The 20,897-nt window shown below is 39.7% G+C and overlaps 1 protein-coding gene and 1 long non-coding RNA gene across 6 annotated transcripts; one reads left to right on the top strand and one right to left on the bottom strand.

Annotated features, from left to right (window-relative positions):
* Positions 1-433: 433 nt before the first annotated feature.
* LOC111091522 lies at positions 434-5,344 on the bottom strand. Of its 3 annotated transcripts, XR_005375624.1 has the most exons (4): positions 5,093-5,344; positions 4,881-4,993; positions 4,265-4,443; positions 434-1,094 (listed from the first exon to the last, which is right to left on the bottom strand). It is a non-coding gene; the product is annotated as an uncharacterized LOC111091522 (long non-coding RNA). The 3 variants fall into 3 exon arrangements; XR_005375623.1 differs by having other exon boundaries at positions 434-1,091; positions 4,881-5,344; XR_005375622.1 differs by having other exon boundaries at positions 4,881-5,343.
* A 46-nt stretch (positions 5,345-5,390) lies between these two features.
* On the top strand, positions 5,391-19,953 carry AQP11 (aquaporin 11). 3 transcript variants are annotated; one of them, XM_038568516.1, is made up of 3 exons: positions 5,391-6,369; positions 14,805-14,921; positions 19,622-19,953. In XM_038568516.1, the coding sequence occupies exons 1-3, from the start codon at positions 5,748-5,750 to the stop codon at positions 19,699-19,701; spliced, it is 819 nt and encodes a 272-aa protein (XP_038424444.1). In that variant the 5' UTR covers positions 5,391-5,747; the 3' UTR covers positions 19,702-19,953. The 3 variants fall into 3 exon arrangements, with proteins under 3 accessions (XP_038424444.1, XP_038424446.1, XP_038424445.1); XM_038568518.1 differs by lacking the exon at positions 14,805-14,921; XM_038568517.1 differs by lacking the exons at positions 14,805-14,921; positions 19,622-19,953 and adding an exon at positions 12,983-13,289.
* Positions 19,954-20,897: the final 944 nt, after the last annotated feature.

The following is a 20,897-nucleotide window of genomic DNA, read 5'->3' as shown; positions in this document are numbered from 1 at the left end:
TTTGTTGAATGAATGAAGACTCCATGGTAATAAAAGCCTATCAGTTATTCTGTCCATAATCTTCATTGAACAAGTCTTGTTCTGGAGTTAGGGTCTATCTTGATAGGTCCAGCTAGATTTCGTTCACATTTAGAGATGAAAGAGAAATTATCCTACTAAAAAATTCAAATCTCATTTTTAACATGTGAGAGCTAGTCATAATACACACTATAAGAAAAATTGAGTAAATATTAAATAGGCAGTTGAGGACCAAAAAGGGAATAGTAAGAAAGGTAGGTGGAGTGAAATTCAGAAAGAGGTAGCTACATAACTAGAATTCAAAGAGTTGCTAATCCTGGTAAGAAGCAAGTCTGTCCAGTTAAATTCAACACCGGAAACTTAGACATACATTCAAACCACAGTCTCATCATTAAAGACAAAAGGATGTTGAAAAGTCAGTTGATCGAGGTTTATATTTCTAACAGATTAGTTATAATGAAAGGACTTCTGACATCTGTGTACTAACTTAATTTTAACCTTTATATTAAAAAATACACTTTTTGACTCAGGTTATTAAATTGTATTTGGAGTATGTGTACATATTTTATATATTTTTATATTTTACATTTTATCTTTAATAGATTTTAAAGAGCTTCAGAGATACCTTAGCAATAAATGCTCTTCCCTTGTAGACCTGTTTGTTAGGCAACATCATCCTTTACAGTAAATAAAGAGCTGCAGCAACAGTTGCAAAACAGTAATTCTTTGGCTCTGCATCCATTCATTCTGCAGAAAAGTCAAACTTCCTTATCTCTCCCCAAATGGTTTTGTGAAGCCTCCAAGTGCACCTGCAGAATAGTTGTCTTCACCACCATTTTCTTCCTGCCTGCTCCAGCTCCACCTCTGTGTAGAAGTCCCTCTGTTCTGTTGAGGCTTAAAGGGCAGATGGGCTTCTGATAGCTGCCCAAAGCACTCAGCAGTGGCTGGTGCCCCCAAGTGCCTGCTCCACAGCTATGGAGGTCCAGTGCTAAGACTTTTAATGGTTTTGATTTTCATAACCAGAATCGTCAGTGCCAACTCAGACTCTGCTAAAACCACCTGGTGTTTCAATTCTACTAAAAAAAAAAAAAAAAAAAAAAAAAAAAGAATTAATACCAACTCCTAGTCTGTGTCTGTGATATTTTATTTTTAGTAATTTTAAAATTTCAGCTAGAGATGAACAAAAAGTTATAGATTTACAGAAAAGTTGCACAGTACAGAGTTCCTACATGCCCCACAGTTTTCTCTATTATTAACATCTTACATTACAATGTAACATGTCATAATTAATGAACCAATATTATTATGCTACTATTTAATTCAGGCTTCCTTAATTTTTACCTAATGTCCTTTGTTATCCAAAGATCCCATCCAAGACACTACATTATATTTATTATTTTTTATTTTTATTTATTTATTTTTAAAGATTTTATTTATTTATTCATGAGAGACACAGAGAGAGAGGGAAAGACACAGGCAGAGGGAGAAGCAGGCTCCATGCAGGGAGCCCGACGCGGGACTCGATCCCGGGTCTCCAGGATCAGGCAGACCGTGGCAGACCCTGGGCTGAAGGCAGCACTAAACTGCTTAGCCACCCAGGGCTGCCCACATTTATTATTTTTTAAATTTAAGTTATCTCTTAACTCACAACCTTGAGATCAAGTCACATGCTTCTCCAACTGAGCCAGCCAGGTACTCCAAGACACTATATTACATTTAGTCATCCAATCTCCTTGGGCTCCTCTAGGCTATGAGGTTCTCACACTTCTCTTATGACTTTAGCAATTTTGTGTATTAGTAGGGTCATTTGTAGAGTGCCCCTCAGTTAGGATTTCTCTGATGTTTTTCTCATGATTGTATTGGGGTTATGCATTTTGGAAAGGAAAAACCACATAAGTGTCATTCTCACTACACCCTATCAAAGTACAACTGTCAACATGACATCACTGTTGATACTAACTTTGATTGTCTAGCTAAGGTAGTGTTTGTCAGGTTTTTCCACTGCAAAACTTCTTTTTCCTCTCCCCCCCCCACCATACCTCCCTATACTATTCTCTTTGAAAGGAAGTCAATATGCATTGTCTACACTTAACAAAGAACTGTGCTCAACATCCTTATTCAATGATTTATGTATAAAAGTACAGCTTCACGGAGGTTTACTTTAGAATTTGAATTATAATCCAAAACTACTTTATCTTGTTCAAATTGTCTAATTTTGGCCAGCTTTCCATTGTCTCTTGTGTCCCTCCTGACATACCTCCATCTTTTAATTATTATTTTTTTTAGTTTTAGGACTTTTGCTTTCTGGCATAGTAAGATGCTCCAGGCTTATCCTCCATGTTTCCTGCCCCAGTCCTTGAATCAGCCATTTCTCTAAGGAACCCTGGTTCCTTTTACTAGATAATGTAATTAGTAACCAAGATCTGGACACTTGGAGTGCTCATGGTTACTGGGGTGTACTATCTTCTAGGCCCTACTAGCTGACAGTTATTAATTATTTGGAAAGTCAAATCATTTGTTCTGTGGAATGTCCCACGATGTGAATTTGACTGATAGTTTCTACATGGTGTCATTTAACTTGTTCCTCTATTTCCTGCACTTCCTGTAAACTGATAGTTATATTTAAATGTTTGATTAGAGGGGCACCTGAGTGGCTCAGTAGGTTTAAGCATCTGCTTTGGCTCAGGTCAGGATCCCAGGGCCCTGGGACCAAGCTCTGTATCAGGCTCCCTGTTCAGTGGGGAATCTGCTTTTCCCTCTGCCCCTCCCCCTATTCATGTGCGGGCTCTCTCTCTGTCTCAAATAAATCTTTAAAAAAAAAAATGTTCAATTAGACTTAGCTTCTTTTATTTTTTTTTCCTTAGGCAAAATTTGCCTAAATGTTGCTCTGTACTTGAGGCATATAATGTATGATTGTTCCACTTTGAATGATGTTAAGATTGGTTAGTGACCAATCTTAAATTTACCAATAGTCTTCAACTTTTTTATATCCATGAATTGTGTAGTTCTATTTAAATTCATTAGGGGTTGCAAATTGGTGATTTTCTAAATCCAGCATTCTTCTGGGACACCTAGGTGGCTCAGCAGTTGAGCATCTGCCTTTGGATCAGGGCATGATCCCAGAGTTCCAGGATCGAGTGCCACATTGGGCTCCCTGCGAGGAGCCTGCTTCTCCCTCTGCCTATGTCTCTGCCTTCTGTCTCTCATGAATAAATAAATAAAATCTTTTAAAAAAATCCATCATTCTTCTGTCCTTATCAACTGAATTTCCTCTGTAAAAAAGAATTTTCCTTTAGTAACTACTTGGTCACTTTAAAGTAAGTTTGTATTTTTTCTTGGCCAGAATTGTATAATGCCTAGAAGAAAAGTGGTTAAATTTGGGCCAAAGTAGCAGGGGAAGCCATACTCTTCTCAACCTGTGTAAGAGTCATTCTTTCTCATGAAGATACTGGTCTTGGGAATTGGCATTTTGATATATGGGTTTGCAAGATGCAGCACTGTCAATTATATCAACAATCATTTTTGCTGAAGGAATTAGGAGATGATTTCTTGTTTCTGAAAACAGAGACTGATTTATGTGATGTGAAATACTCAATTACAAGTAATTGAGTTTACTCTGCTCTTGTTCTCTAATTGAAACAATGTCTAATTGTTTAATTAATCTTTTTAATGATAACATATAATATTAAAATCTTTAATCATACTGCAAAAAAAAATTTTTTTTTAAGATTTTATTTATTCGGGATCCCTGGGTGGCGCAGCGGTTTAGCGTCTGCCTTTGGCTCAGGGCGCGATCTTGGAGACCCGGGATCGAATCCCACGTCGGGCTCCCGGTGCATGAAGCCTGCTTCTCCCTCTGCCTGTGTCTCTGCCTCTCTCTCTCTCTCTGTGACTATCGTAAATAAATAAAAATAAAATAAAAAGATTTTATTTATTCAAGAGAGGCACACAGAGAGAGAGGCAGAGACACAGGCAGAGGGAGAAGCAGGCTCCCTGCAGGGATCCCGATGTGGAACTCGATCCGAGACCCTCCGATCACGCCCTGAGCCAAAAGCAGACGCTCAACCACTGAGCCATCCAGGCGTCCCAATAAAATAAAAGTTCTAATTAAAGTCCAAAAGACTAAGTTTTCTACATGGCTCTTGCTAGTGAAAGTGAATTATCAGCAGAGCAGTAAATGAAATATATTCACATTAATCTTCAAGCGACTTTTAGTAAAGGGGAACAATGAAAGGGTTATACTCACAGGATTAAATTAGAAGCAACTTCTTTCGACAACAGTAACTAAAAAATAACTTTAATATACAGTAAATTTCTGGCCAGGCACCAATACTGGAAAGAGGAAAGATCTTCTTCATTTCTCTACGTAGTCTGTGAGCTTTGTGCAAGTGTTTATTTTTTTAATTCAGAAGATGTCTATTGGCACTACAAAAATTGGGAGTCATAAAGAGAACTTTCATTAGTTAACAAAAGGACAATTGAGACTGGGGAGGGAAGCTGAAGAGAATCAACAAGAACGCCTGCCCAAAGCTCCCTATCACTTGAAGCTCGGCCTAATTATTCCTCTGATTCTTGTTCTCTCTCCCTTCTCTCCAGCCCTAGGAAACGTGAACGCTCGGTCCACACAACCCGGTGGAGGCAAAACTGAGGAGGGAGAGGGCGGAGGCATCTGACACCCCCACCCCACCCCCCCAACCCCCCAACCTTGGTGTCTACGGCATGAGCACCAAACCAGGCAGCGTCGGAGGAATCCCTGACGCTCCCTCCCAGCTCGCCCACAGGGGGCGCCGCAGCCTGCTGGGGAGTGGGCGGCGGGGGCAAGGGCCGCGGGCTCCGGCGCCGTCAGACACAGTCGTACTCACCGAACGCTTTCTCCGTGCTCGCCTCTCGGCGTAGTGTCCTCATGCCTTTTATTTATTTACTTTTTCCTCATGCCTTCTAAAACAAATCGCTGAGGGGGGGCGTACGACCAACTCTAGGAGGCAGACCAAGAAAACCATGGCTCGAGGAAACCCGGTCGCGCGCCCTTGCTCGCACGGGTCAAACCCCGGCTCGTTCGACTCCGGAGTCCTACCTCCGTCGCCTCCCGTCTTCTCCATCGTCCCGTTAATAAAAACGAGGTGGTCGGCGAGATCATCTCTAGGAATGTTTCCAGCCGGACGGTTTTACCGTTTCATTAGGAGCCGGGAAGAAGAAACCTTCAAGGTGTCCCCCTCAGAGCAGCGGCCCCAGAGCAGCGGACGCGACCCCGCCGCCAGGCGCAGGGGCCGGGGTCCTGGGAGCCCCGGTCGAGCCGCTCGCAAGGGCTCACGGGTCCTCGTGCGCATGCGCAGTGGACCGGGCGCGCGGCGACCCCTCCCCCCGCCCCCCTCCGCGCCCCGTGAGACCCGCGCGGGGTTCCAGTCCCTGAGGGAGGCGGCGGGGACATGTGCGCGTCCGACTCCACGACCCCTGCTGACCGTTGGCCCTCCAGCCGGCCCCCAGCAGAGCTTCCCTTGCGCCCTTCCCCTCGTCTCCTTCTCGGCTCTGGTCCCAACACCCTCGCTCCGGGCCGGGGAGCGGGGAGGAGACCTCCAGCTTGACGCCCGGGGCCGCCCGCTGGCCTCGAGTCGGTCCGCCCCGGGGCGTGAGGACGGGGGCGGGGCTGCGGACTTAGGACTTGGGACTCCCGCCCCGAAGCTGCTGCTTCTAGAGCCCAGCAGGCAACCTAGGCTGGCCCAGAGCGAGCCATGACCGCGCTGTGGGGCCTCTGGCCCCCGGGGCAGGACACCTGCACCTCGCTGGGGCTGATGCTGTCGCTCGTGCTGTTGATGGGGTTGGCCCGCGTGGTCACCCGGCAGCGGCTGCACAGGTTCATGATGGCCCACACCTTCGTCTTGGAGTTTCTGGCCACTTTCCAGCTCTGCTGCTGCACCCATGAGCTGCAACTGCTGAGCGAGCAGGAACCCGTGCACCCCACCTGGCCGCTAACGCTAACCTACTTCTTTTCGCTGGTGCACGGCCTGACTCTGGTGGGCACCTCTACCAACCCGTGCGGCGTGATGATGCAGATGTTGCTGGGGGGAATGTCCCCCGAGACCGGTGCGATTAGGCTGTTGGCTCAGCTGATTGGTGCCCTGTGCAGCAGATACTGCATAAGCGCCCTTTGGGGCCTGGGGCTGACCAAGTACCACCTCAACGAGAGGACCTTCGCTTGCAGAAATCCTATTCAAGTCGACTTGCCCAAAGCGGTCATCACAGAAGCCATCTGCTCCTTTATTTTCCACAGCGCTCTGTTGCACTTCCAGGAGATCCGAACCAAGCTTCGTATCCACCTGCTGGCAGCACTCATCACCTTTTTGGTCTATGCAGGTTTGTTATTCCCACAAAACATTTGGCATGTCCGGAGCCTCTGTGACTTGAGGCGCTAAGTTCTTTACCAAGAAACATTTGATACCCATACTTCTGCGATTTGTCTATATTGGTATCCCCATTTTTCTAACCATTTTGCAGCCTGTTCTTTACCAGTTGTGCAGACATATAGATCCTCTCTATTGAGTGCTTTTTTTGAATACCCAGCAACAGGAGCCATTTCTGTGCTGAAACTGAGAAATACTGAAATATTGCCAAAGGTTCAAATATCCTGCAAAGGGATTGTTTTAATGGTAGAGAGGAAAGATAACTTATCAACTATCTCTTTCCTTATGCCAACCTGACACTCTGACTGAAAAATGATCATGAGTTTAAAAAGTGCCTTCCAATGTAAGGCATAGACTATTTGATTGGTTTATAGTAAGAATAAGGAGTATTCTGTAGTTTTGTCTTAGTTCTTTTTCTACAAAATTTCTTAAAGTCATTTCTTAATTAATCTTGAGTTATAAATGAACGTCTAAGTGGCCTAACACAAAAGATGTGTTTTAAAATTAAAACTTGGTGATCCCTGGGTGGCGCAGCGGTTTGGCGCCTGCCTTTGGCCCGGGGCGCGATCCTGGAGACCCGGCATCGAATCCCACGTCAGGCTACCGGTGCATGGAGCCTGCTTCTCCCTCTGCCTGTGTCTCTGCCTCTCTCTCTCTCTCTCTCTGTGTGACTATCATAAATAAATAAAAATTTAAAAAAAAGAAATTCTTTAAAAAAAATAAAAATTAAATTAAAACTTGCTTGAAATTAAAGATGCTTTTTAAAAAACAAGTAACTCGGGATCCCTGGGTGGCGCAGCGGTTTAGCGCCTGCCTTTGACCCAGGGCGCGATCTTGGAGACCCGGTATCGAATCCCACGTCGGGCTCCCGGTGCATGGAGCCTGCTTCTCCCTCTGCCTATGTCTCTGTCTCTCTCTCTCACTGTGTGCCTATCATAAATAAATTAAAAAAAAAAAATAAAGTTGTAAAAAAAAACAAGTAACTCAAGAAATCTGTTAATTTCATGCAAACCATTTGTTTACTTTGACAAGATCTCAGATGCAGTGGATACCCTAGATATCCTAAAGGGGACTAGGAAATCCAAAAAACAAGTTTAATGATGGAATGTGTCATTTTAAATGATTGCCACAAAGTAGCTTCATTGGGACTATATACAATGTTTTAGAGACAGGTATCTAATAAAAGGAAATTAGTTGTAATGGTCTATCTTCTACCCACTGAAAGTGAGACTATGAGTAGAAGCAAACCTCAGAGTAAGGGCTTCTAAACATTTGCTTGACTTCCCAGGATAAAAATGAAAGATTTTTCTATCCATCTTTCATCCATTAGATCTAGTACTATTCTTTGTGTATACACAGATGGAAATAAAGGGTATAGGAGAGAGGGAAGGATTTATGTATATTTGAGGGGTTGGTGTATAGTTACTTATTTATTAAAGTTTTAGGTTTGGGCTAAAGCAGAAACATGCCCCCATTTATGAAGATAATCATCCCTTGCAAAAAAGTTATGCTCTGTACTTTTATAATTAATGGTGTATTTTAAAGTTTTCCAGGTATTCTCAGTATGAAACCAGAGTTGAGAACCACTGCTCTTGTCCCAACTTGAGCTGGCCCATTTGGAAGCCACTTCCTACATGTGGTTATTTACATTTATTTATTTATTTTTTTAAAAGACTATTGTTTTTTTAAGATTTTATTTATTTATTCATGAGAGACACACACAGAGAGAGGCAGAGACACAGGTAGAGGGAGAAGCAGGCTCCATGCGGGGAGCCCAATGCGGGACTCCATCCTGGGTTCCCAGGATCAGGCCATGGGCTGAAGGCAGGTGCTAAACCACTGAGCTCCCTGGGCTGCCCTAGTTATTTACATTTAAATTAACTAAAATATTCGGTTCCTCAGCCACATTTCAAGTGGTCAGTAGCCACACTTGGCTAGTGGGTGCAGTATTGGACAGCGCCGAGACTGTTTCCATGGCAGAACCTAATAGACAATTGTGGATTGCTACTGTTACAGAAATTGATAATCTATTATGATCTTCCTTTTCTGCCAATGTAAGGGAGATAAGAATATTCATTGGGTAATATACTAATAAGCACATAGGAAATTTATGAGTTATCTTAGTTAATCCTTAGAAAAACTCACTAATGAATACATTATTACCATTTTAAATAAAGTGAGGCTCATAAACGTGAAAGGACTTGTCCAATATCACACAGCTAGAATGTGCTGGAATCATGGTTCAAACTGACACTAAGGCTTAATCTCATTTCATTATCAGCTTTTTTACACTGTGATCCTCAAAAGTAACAAAAATATGTACATACAATTGAACATTATTCAGCCATGAAAGGGAATTGAGTTCTGATAACACCACAGCATGCATGGACGGAACTTGCCAGACACAAAGGGACAAACAAATGTTGCAGGACTTCACTTATATAAAAAAAATCCAGAATGGGCAGCCCGGGTGGCTCAGCGGTTTAGCGCCGCCTTCGGCCCAGGGCCTGATCCTGGAGACCTGGGTTGGTGTCCCACGTCGGGCTCCCTGCATGGAGCCTGCTTCTCCTCTGCCTGTATCTCTGCCGCGCTCTCTTTCTCCCTCTCTCTGTGTCTCTCATTAATAAATAAAATTTTTTTAAAAATCCAGAATGGGCAAATTCATAGAGTCAGAAAGTATAATAGATGTTACCAAGGGACTAGGAGGTAGGGAGGAGTCCAGGGACTTAATCTTTAATGGGTGCAGAGTACAGAGTTTCTTTTTGGAGTGATGGAAAAGTTTTGGAAATTGTGGTGATAGTTGAATATTGTGGATGTAATTAATGTCACTGAATATACACTGAAAAATGGTTAAAATGACATGTTTTATATTATATATACTTTACCACAATTTCAAACAATTTCAAGTTACAAAAGGATTCTGTTGCCAAGTAAATTTGGCAAACGCTGGATTAAACAGATTTTCTAATGTTAAGACAGTACAGAGCCTTTATTTACTATGCTGCTACATATTGTGAAACTCCAAAAGGAGGATGTGGAACAGTTTTTCAAACGTATGGAATCCTTTTGTCTAGGAGCATGTAGCAGAAGAGAACATATTTTGGGTAATGCAACACTAAGCCATATCCGCATTATTTTCTGTGGATATGTCATAACTTTAGTCAAGAGTTGTTCCAGATAAATGAACTGTCTTGGGAATGGTCAAGTTTCTGTCATATCAGAGAGAGAGAAGAGGCTTTTGTTGGAAGGATTTAAGAATGGATAGGGAAGGAAAGGCAGGGGAAGAAGACTCAGATAAGTCAAGTCTCATTACAAGTTACTTTGGTATGTCTTTTTTTAACTTCTAAGGTACTGTTGGTACTGACTTGACATGGTTGCGTCCTAGGATGTGATTTATTAACACGTTAGAGCTATAAAACTATTAATGCAGAATTCAAGCAAATCTTCCCTAATTTAGGTTTTGGGAGAATTTGGTTCAATGAACAGGGTAAGAGAGAACTGCATTCATTTTTAAAATTTATTTTAGAGAGAGAGCAGGGAGGGGCAGAGGGAGTTCGAGAGAAACTTTAGCAGACTCTGCGGTGAGCATGGAGCTGATGCAGGGCTCCATCACAGGACCCTGAGAGCACAACCTGAGCCTAAACCTGGAATCAGATGTTCCACCAACTGCGCCACCCAGGAGCCCCTGCATTCATTCTTAATTACAGTTGACCCTTGAACCATACAAGGGTTAGGGGGCACTGAGCTCCTACACAGTCAAAAATCCATGTATAACTTTTGCTTCCCCCCAAACTTAATTGCCTGCTGTTGACTGGAGGCCTTGCCGTTAATGGTTGATTTACACATATTTTGTATGTTGTATGTATTATATACTGTATTTGTACAATAAAGTAGAGGGAAGAATGTTAAAATCATGAGAAAATACATTTACAGTACTGCATTGTATTTATATTTAAAAAAAAAACCCTGCATATAAGTGGACCTGTGCATTTCAAACCCATGTTGTTCAAGGATCAACAGTAATCAGACATTGAAAAAAGTCTGTTATTTTTTATACATCTAAGTTGTCTTTATTACTGCCCTTGTTCATTTCCTTTGTAGAATATTTAATTATACACTTGTTTTCTGATGTCTTCTTCTACCAGGCAGTAAGCTTTATGAATACAGAAACTAAAATTGTTTTGTTCATTATAACATATAACCAGGTCTTAGCATTGTGTCACCTGTTACACATTAAATACTCCTATTCACTTATAAAAATCATGTAGAAAAAATAATATATATCTGGATATTTTATATTTTATGTCTAAGGGCTTTCAAAATAAGCATAATAAATTATCTGAAGAAACTAACATTTTTACTTCATTATTCATTTTTGGTATCCTAAATCCCGAAGAATATAGGTAAGTTTATTTGTCGAAGGAGAAGGGAACTAAGTCCTTTATATTTATTTGCTTTTAATGTAATAACTATATGAAATACTCATTTACAAATGAAAAAAAAAAAAGCTTCAAACAAAGGTCCAAAACATTTATTTATTAATTAAGTGGGTTAAGTGTACAAGTTTGGAGTTTTATTGTACCCTTAAAAGAGATACTTAATTTAGGCCTCATTTCCTCATCTTTAAAATGGAGAATACTATCTACTCTTAAGACCATTATGAGGAATAGAAAAATGTATTTCAACTTCTTAGCACAGTACCTGGCACAAATATTCTGCTCACTGGAAAGGGCTAGCTCCAGACATTCTGGCTTATACACAAGTCTTATGATTTTACTACTGTCATTCTGTCACAGAAAATTTGATTCCCTGTAGGAGTATTGAGAAACATTAGCATCTAGAATTACCAGATTTAGCACTTGGACTTTGACACAGTCTTTAAATGTGGTAATGTCATCCAGTTTGTGCTCTCCTGTAAGACTCTTGACAATCAGCCAGCTCTGTCTTCCCATTGGTAGCTCTTCTTAGACATATATTATTATGTCTTCTCCCCTTCAGATGTCAACAAATAACATTTTTCAAAGATATTTTGTTAGTCCTATGCCTGATGGGTGATTTTTAAATAATTAATGTTTAATTACACAATGCATGAATGTATTCTCTTTGTTAAAAATTGAAACAATGCCAATGAGACTAAAAGTGCCTTTTGACTGCCATCTTCCATGCCTGTCCTCTCTCCTGTCTAGTCTTCCCACCAGGGTAGTCCTCTGCACATGCATGTATCTACTTCAAACTCTTTATGTGATTTATTATACATAAGTCTTACAGATCCTATAGAAACTATTGTTTAAGTATGTTCATGTTAACATAAAAGATATCATACCTTACTTTTTGCAATTTGCTTTTCTTGGTAATGGTAGTTGTTCAGTGCTATCTTGGGAGACCTACCTATGTCAATTAGTAACTCTATTTCTCTCATTATTTCAAAATACTGAATGTTATTCCAAATTAATAAGCTTCTTTATTTAGCGATCTTATGAATGGATACTTGGGTTTTCCCCAGTTCTTTGCATTATAAACAACACTACATATGTTTACTTGTATACACATATCAGTAGCTCTCTACAACAGTGGTTTTCAAAAGGAACCCCACCCCCACCCTGCCCCAGGAGACATTCAGCAATGTCTGGAGATATTTTTGGTTGTTACAATGGTGGGGAAGACAGATGTGCTGGCATCTAGTAGTAAGGCCCAAGGATGCTGCTAAACATCCCACAAACAGGACAGCCCCCAACAAAGAGCTATATAGTCTAAAACGTCAAAGCCAAAGTCATGTTTTGAGTTTGTTTGTTTTTTAAGATTTATTTATTTGCGAGAGAGAGAGAAAAAACATTAGTGGGAGGGGGAGAGGGAGAGAGAATCCCAAGTAGTCTCCATGCTGAGTGCAGAGCCTGACATGAGGCTTGATCTCAGGACCCTGATGTCATGACCTGAGACAAAACCAAGATTCAGATGCTTAACCATCACCACTCAGGAACCCCTTGGGCGTTTGACACAGAACCCACTCCTGATATGAATTTCTGTATCAGCTATTTTTTTTAAAGATCTTATTTGAGAGCGAGACCAAGAGAGAAAGAGTACATGAGCAGGGGGGAATGACAGAAGGAAAACCAGACTCCTTGTTGAGCAGAGATGTCCCACACAGGGCCGGATTCCAGGATCTTGCAATCATGTCCTGAGCCCAAGGCAGACACTTATCTGTCTGAGCCACCCAGGCATCCTGTGTATTAGCTAAAACTATTGCTTAAAATAATAATTTATTGTTTTTCATGATTCTGTGGATCAGAAGGGAAATTCCTATGTGCCCATAATAGCTGGAGAGTTGGGGGGGGGGGGGTTTGGAAAAGCCAATGTAGCTGCACTCATGTGTTCAACAATTGGTGGCAGCTGTCATCTAAGATGCCTCAGTTCTTCCCCATGTGGCCTCTTATCCTCTAGCAGTCTAGACCAGCTTCCTTATGTGGTCAGGGCACTGTTCCAAGAGAGCAAAAAGTGGAAACTCATGGGTGTTTTGAGACCTGAAACTAGAATTCACTCAGTGTCACTTATATTCTGAACTGCCATAGCATCATTCCTGCTGCATTCTGTTTGTCAATGCAAGTTGCAAAGCCAGTCCATGTTCAAGAGAGGAGAACTCTGCCTTTTGGTGGGAATGGCAGCTTCCACGTTATACTCAGCACTATTGGAGATGTGAGGATTAAAAGATAAGGCAAGCGAAATGGCTTGAATTTTAGTATGGTCATAAGTGTGACAGATAGTGTTCTCTGATCTAAGGAAATAGCAAAGACCTAATGGGAATACCAAAGAAAACTAATTATGAGAGCAATGGTTCAGTCTATTTTTACTTAAATGTGCCAAAAAAAAAAAAAAAAACACAGGTCACGTATTATCATAGCACATGTTACATTGTATTTTAAAGACCTGTGTAAGTTCTTATCTTTTGCCAATGATGTCTACCATATAGGAACTCAATTTTTTTATTGAACTGAAATGACCACCTGCCAACCAAAGAATTCTGTTGGTCCTTGGCAGTTGCAGGCTTAACATTCCAAGACTGACTATTCAAAAGAGATTCTGAAGGCCCATGACATGGTGTGATTTATTATTGCTGAGACATGAGTATGAATCATACTGTGAGGCTGGTGTGCTAGAAAAAGCTCTGAACCATGGAGTGACCTTAGTTCACTGCTCAATATCTTCATCTTGACACAGCTTCAATGTTTTTAGTCTATCAAGGATTAAATCTCATTGGTGAAATCCTATGAAAGGGCTACTTAATTTCCATTTTATTGGATTTTACAAAGACAGCATGCTATAGTGGTATATGTCAAGGTAAAATTTGTGAAGATCTCAGGATCTAGCTCTCTGGCTGAGTCAGAGGCAGATCTGTGTGCACAAGCTTCTACACGAAAGCAGCAACAGAAATACCACTATCTCAGGAATAATCTTAGGGTGTGTTCTGAAAAGCTGAGCCACAGTCTGGTACCACTGGAAGTCCAGCCTCCTCTGCTTTTCCTTTCTTGCTTGTCTGGCCAGAACTAAACTCCTAGGCTCCATCCACGTCAGAGAGAGAACCTGGGTGCAGAGCGGGACCATGAATCCTGAAAAGCAATCAACAGTTAGAATTTGTACCTATCTTTCACAACTATACACAATCACTTTTTTTATTTAAAAAATTTTGTAGTCATTTGAGACATAATTCACATGCCATTCACAGTCCCTTCTTAGAGCTCTGCTGACAAGTAAAAATGGAGCCAATGATAACACTGGTCCATTTTACTTTTGTTTTCAACACAAAGGTATACTTATGGTCAAGAGGATCCTGGGGTATTTTATTTTTATTATTGTTTATTCATTTAAATTGATGAATGTTAAGATGGGCAGCCAAATCTCCTGTTGCATAAACTTGTAGGAACAATAATAGAACAGATTAATTTTCAGTGTGCATTCTATAATATATAGGAAAAGCACTGGGTTAAAACTCTTAATGTCCTGGGGCACCTGGACACTGGTGGCTTAGTGGTTGAGTATCTGCCTTTGGCTCAGGTTGTGATCCCGAGGTCTTGGGATCAAGTCCTGCATCCAGCTCCCCACAGGAAGCCTGCTTCTCCCTCTGCCTATGTCTCTGCCTCTCTCATGAATAAATAAAATCTTTTTTCAAAAAAAAAAAAAAAAAAAAGCCAAACTCTTAATGTCTTTGCAGTTTATAATCTATAATCTATTTTTATATTCTAAAATACGCCAGGTGATTCTGCAAAGGAAGATTATAGCATAAGAATACTTAAATACCTAAAACAAAGCAGTCATATCTTGTAACCTCTTTATTTCCAGTTGCAAGAAAATGTAAAATATATGGTTTGGTGTCACTCTGCTTAAAATGTATTACAGGAGGAAGTCTAACAGGAGCTGTATTTAATCCAGCTTTGGCACTTTCACTACATTTCACGTGTTTTGATGAAGCATTCCTTCGATTTTTTATAGTATATTGGCTCGCTCCTTCTTTAGGTAAGCATATTTTTATTAATGTGATTAAAAGACTAGGGTATCTTAAAATGATAGGAAATGTCACTCTAACATGTCAATTTCCAAAGCCAGAATTGGTGCAAGAAATAAAATGAGTAAAATGAAAATACCTGAAGTAATGCTTTATCTGTGCAGTATCCTTTAAAACTGATCTTCAAAAAAATAAAATTACTAAGGATAGTCAGTTTCAGGTATGATACCACTTTAAGAAACCCTCAGATATATGGGCAAAAAAACTAAGGAGTGATTCCTTCTGTTAAAAAAATATCTCTTTCAAAAAAAAAAAAAAAAAAAACCTCTTTCTTGCTAAAGGGAATTTTCTTTTTAATTTGTGAGTTCCAGATAAAGTACTATTAAGGTCATTTGACTTTCTGTAAAAGAGCATCTCATGAAACAATGGACAACTATAGTAAGTGTAATTTTAAAATGACCCATAATTGCATTCCTGTTATTTCTATCTGAATCAGATATATAAAACTCCTCTTATAATATGCATTTCTAAAAAAAAAAAAACAAAAAAATATGCATTTCTTTCTATAAGTTATTAGCATTTCTTGTTTTTCAGTCACCTCTTTTAAGCCTGATTATAAATCATAATTTTAAAAGAATATAGGATGCCTGGCTTTTATTAGTTCATCCTTTTTATCCACAGTTAGCATTTTGGTTTTTGTTCCTTATTTTTGTTAAAAAAAAAAAAAATTAGGGTACATAGAGAAGGGAACATTGGCATAATACGTTTGAACAACCAGCACACTTCTCCCCTTCACCTTCCATGCCTTTATTTCACATTTAGCACCTGTTTTGCTCAGTACTAGTATCTGTGGACCTAAACATGAAAAATATCAGAAAAAGTCTATATTTTAAAATGCTAACAATAGCAGCTGTTTTTCAGTTCTAGAGAGTGCTAGTGTTTTCTAATAACTTCTTTAAATTTTCTCTAGTCTTAATTTTTAAGAAGTTAATCATTGAAGTTCATGAAGTCACTAATTGGATAGGTCTACTGACAGTTTTTATATGGAATGATTCTCTTAAGGTGTCATATTTGCAATCCACATATATTATTAACATTGTATACTGTGCTCCAACTGCAATTTTAACAGTAGGCCTATGACACTGAAGAATTATTTCATCCAGCGGTGCCTGGCTGGCTCAGTAAGAGGAGTGGGCAACTCTTGACCTCAGGAGTCATGAGTTGGATGTAGAGATTACTTTAAAAAAAAAAAAAAATTCATTCATTACTTGAAAGAACACTAAAATGGAGGTAGGCCTTCCCAAAAGAATTTTAATTAATTAATTAATTAATTTTAGGGAGAGAGCATGTGAGCAAGCAGGGGTAGGGGGACAGGGGGAGAGATGGAATCTAAGCAGGCTGCATGCCCAGTGGGGATCCTGATGCAGGGCTCAATCTCACGACCTTGAGATCATGACTTGAGCTGAAGTCAAGAGTCCAATGCTTAACTGGCTGAGCCACCCAGGCACACCTCCAAAATAATTCTTAAAAGGAAAAAAATCAGAATGACATTTTCTGTAAAATGCCTATGATTTTTTTTTTTTAAAGTAATCTCTAGGGGGAATCCCTGGTTGGCTTAGCCGTTTGGCGCCTGCCTTTGGCCCAGGGCGTGATCCTGGAGTCCCGGGATCAAATCCCACGTCGGGTTCCCGCCGTGGAGCCTGCTTCTCCCTCTGCCTGTGTCTCTGCCTCTCGTTCTCTCTCTCTCTGTGTCTATCACGAGTAAATAAATAAATAAATCTTAAAAAATAAATAAAGTAATCTCTATACCCAACATGCGGCTCAAACTCACAACCCTGAGATCAAGAGTCACATGCTGTATGGACCGAGCCAGCCAGACACCCCTAGAAAACATTGCTTAAAGCAAAAAGTCATGGCTGGCTCAGTCAGTGCAACATGCAACTCTTGATGTCAGGGTTATAAATTCGAGCCCCATGTTGGGTGTACAGATTAATTTTTTTTTTATTTTTACAGATTACTTTTTAAAAAAAGTTTTCTTGGGACATCTGGGTGGCTCAAGCAGTTGAGCATCTGCCTTTGGCTCAGGCATGATCCTGGAGTTCTGGGATCGAGTCCCACATCGGGCTCCTGCATGGAGCCTGCCTCTCCCTCTGCCTATGTCTCTGCCTCTCTGTCTCTCATGAATAAATAAATAAAATCTTTTTAAAAAAAATAAATGTTTTCTAGCTCAAATCACTTAATAACTTCTTCCTGAAAGAACATACTGGAAAAAAAAAGTTTCACGGTAGATAAAAGAGGAGCAATCATTTCTGCCCCTTTAAGAAGTGTACAGACCAGAGAATAGTGGGTTGGGGAAACAGACTACATTTTATTCATGTTAGTATAGTCCAAACAGGAAGATAACATTTAATTGTAGCCATTACCAAAACATTTTATGGAACCACTTACCCCCCAAAATTCCAACATGCACATATTTTTCTTCCTCATCAAGGAATCTTTTATGTTTTTTTTTTTTTTTTTCAAGGAATCTTTTAAAAATGGCATTGGGATTAAACTTTTTAGCAATTATCTTTGGCCGGAATTGGCTTGTTGAAAATATACAAAGATTCTTTGTTGGCCTAAGGATTTCCTAGCTTTTCCCAAATAGACTTAACTAAAATTTCTTATAGCTTTTGGTTTAAAGAATGTTCCTACACTTCTTTAAGAGATTTAGGAATGAAAAGCAATACAGTAATCCTTCAGTAGATGTGGATAAAGGACATATATGAATAAATGACACTTTTTAGAATATTGAATTCCAGCTTGGCATTGGATTTTGTCATTCATTGAAGTTACTTACAGTTCTATTGGGGAAAAAATGGCATCAAATGAAATAAAGTTACAAACTATTAAGGATGGGAAAAATGAATTATATTTTTAGGGGCACCTGGTTGGCTCAGTAGAGCATGTGACTCTTGATCTTACGGTTGTGAGTTCCAGCCCCACACTGGGTGTAGAGATTACTTAAAAATGAAATCTTAAGAGGCACCTGGGTGGCTCAGTCAGTTAAGTGTCTTAACTCTTGCTTTCAGCTCAGGTCTTGATCTTAGGGTCATGAATGTAAGCCCTGTGTTGTGCTCCACAGTGAGCATGGAGTCTACTTAAAAATAAGTAAAATAAAATATTTTTTAAAAATTATATTTTTACAAGAATCCTTTACACAGCTAAGTAAAAGATGGGATGTTAAGACAAACAAAACCCTGTTAAAGCTTCATTAGGTGATGCCACTGAGATGGAGGAGAGTCGTCCCAAGATAGCTTTCCATTCTTGACGAAGCAGGGAGTAAGCAAACTATTCTTGGAACCTGTACTTGTGTTTGTTACTTTTCATAGCAGTGGTAATTATAATTTTTCTAATGACTTCTGCCATCTCTCCAAAACAGAAGTGACTATAATAATGCATATAGAATTAATTCTCCAGTTTACACATTTCATAAAATGAAAATTAGCTAATTCTATTTGCTATGTAACTGAAATTACGTTTTTGGAAAATGTTTTCAATGTAATGTCTTATTCTCTAGCTCTGACTTCATAAGAAAATGTCAAATCTTGTGGATCAGTTAACATTTAGGTTGTTTCCGACTTTTTTTTTTTTTTTTCATTTAAAGCTTTTGGTTGCAAGACAGACTTTTATCTTTTAAAGCTATCCAAATGCTTAAGGTTTCCTTTGTTACCAAATACAAGTAAAAAAAAATATCAGATCTGCATGTGACAAAAACTCAGTCTGAATTTAAACTAACTTAGAATTTTAATCCTAAATATGTTAAGATAAAAATACTAATTGCAGACATCCCTTTCAAGACAGTGATTTGAGCCCTCTGGCTGTCCCTTCCATCCTGATTTTCCACTGAAAAATTAACCCATAGTCACATGCTAGATTTAACTGGTGTGACCTCAAAAATGAATATTTACTAATATATGACTCTTTTCTTTTTACATATTTTCTTTTTTAAAAAAGGATTTTATTTATTCATGGCGGGGGGGGGAGTTTGGGGGCGGGGACAAAAGGAGAGGGAAAGACTCACAAGGAGACTGTATGGAGCCCAACACAGGGCTTGATCCCAGGAACCTGAGATCTTGACCTGAGCTGAAATTAACAGTCGGATGCTCAACCCCCTGAGATACCTAGGGCCCCCATGTATTATTTAAGATATATAATTTTAGCACTGACTGAAATTTTGTTTTACACCTTTTGCTTGATACAGCTCTAAAAGCTATTAATATTGTAACTGATGAAAAAAAGAGAAGGGAGAAAGTAATGTTTGAGCATTCCAAATGAAAACTCAAGAGCAATTTCAGTTGCTTTATTCTCCCAGTACATCTCTGGGGCACAGAGGGACAGTGTTGCTAGGGAAGAGCAAAGGGAGACCAAAGTCCCGAGTTTCTCACTCAGCAGGTCAGTGACAGCACCAGAGCTAGAACTCCACATCTATTCATTCTTTCGGTTCATTGTTTAGAGCCTTCTGGTTTTATCAAGTACATATGTTTTTAAGGATTCACAGTTGAAGAAAAATGTGAGAATGTTATATTAATAAATATCCACATTTCATGGAGAATTGATGCAGCTAATTCTTTTAAACATTGCTTTCCAAATCTCTAGGGACATAAATTATAATCACTGAGTGATTCTGAACTTCCGTAGATGGTTTATTTTACTCTATTTTGTCTTTCAGGTATATTGTTGATGATTTTGATGTTCAGCTTTTTCCTTCCATGGCTGTATAACCACCATGCAATTAATAAAAGGGAGTAACTATTCCAAGACTCAGACTCAGTTACAGGACTGTCAAGCTGGATGTGATATTTATGTGATATCTTATCACCTCATATTCAACATACTGGCTACACTGGACTCATCAATGTTTAGCTTCCTCGGAGGAAGCTGCCTTGTATTGTCATCACTGGAACTTAACAAAACCAATTACTGTGAAAAGGAGATAACCTGTGTTTCTCAGTTAAGACTTGTTCTTTTGAGTGTGTATTAAATGCTGGTAGAAAAGACTCACTGGGGCGCCTGCCTGGCTCAGTCAGTTGAGCATTCAACTCTTGGTTTCGGCTCAGATCATGATTTCAGAGTCATGAGATGGAGCCCTGCATCAGGCTCTGCGCTTAGCAGGCAGTCTGCTTGGGATTCTCTCTCTCTCTCTCCCTCTGCCCTGCCCCCAGCTTTCTCTCTCTCTCTAAATAAATCTTTTATTAAAAAAAGATTCATGGGATGCCTGGGTGGCTCAGTGGTTGAGCGTCTGCCTTTGGGTCAGGTCATAGTCCCAGGGTCCTGGGATCGAGTTCTACATCAGGCTCCCCACAGGGAGCCTGTTTCTTCCTCTGCCTATGTCTCTGCCTCTCTCTGTCTCATGAATAAATAAAATCTTTAAAAAAATAAAAGTAAAATTAAAAAAGATTCATTAAATATAAATCTCAAGTGATAATTTTGATGAAAAGAGCACAGGGTGAGGAGGGAAGGGAGGTAGGACTAAAAACAGAGTATATATCAAATCTCACCTGAATGAATAGGATTTTTAACCAAAGTATGACCAGTCATGCTTACAGACCTAGAGAGGGTACATTTCAGCCACTACCTCACACAGTGATACCATCAGCAGTGTCACCTATCAATAGGAAAGTTGCTTTTGGAAGTATATTATATATCCACTCATACTTGAGGTGTTTCCTAAATTTTAAATATAATCTAAAATATTTTCTTTCACTAGACAATCTTAGTAGCTTTCAGAAAGTTATTACTTAATGAACTAAAACAAAGCACCCATACAAAGTCAAGAGATAAGCTTTTCACATTCTCATTTGATCCTAACAGCTACCTTAGATAGTAGGTAAGGCATGTATTTTTAATCTTCATTTTACAGATAAGGAAACTAAGTCCAGAGGTGTTTGCCACCCTGAGGTCAGTTGAGGCTCAAATACCATCTTTAGACTTCGATTTCAATACAA

Source organism: Canis lupus, chromosome 21, assembly GCF_011100685.1.
Source record: "Canis lupus familiaris isolate Mischka breed German Shepherd chromosome 21, alternate assembly UU_Cfam_GSD_1.0, whole genome shotgun sequence".
NCBI lineage: Eukaryota > Metazoa > Chordata > Mammalia > Carnivora > Canidae > Canis > Canis lupus.
Note: the sequence above shows the minus strand (reverse complement) of the source record. Positions and strands in the feature narration are given on the sequence as shown.

Coding starts and splice junctions, on each gene's coding strand:
- AQP11 (XM_038568516.1), top strand. CDS start 5,748: ATGACCGCGCTGTGGGGCCTCTGGCCCCCGGGGCAGGACACCTGCACC. Junction 6,370..14,804: donor CACCTTTTTGGTCTATGCAG/GTTTGTTATTCC, acceptor AATGTATTACAG/GAGGAAGTCTAACAGGAGCT. Junction 14,922..19,621: donor TTGGCTCGCTCCTTCTTTAG/GTAAGCATATTT, acceptor TTTGTCTTTCAG/GTATATTGTTGATGATTTTG.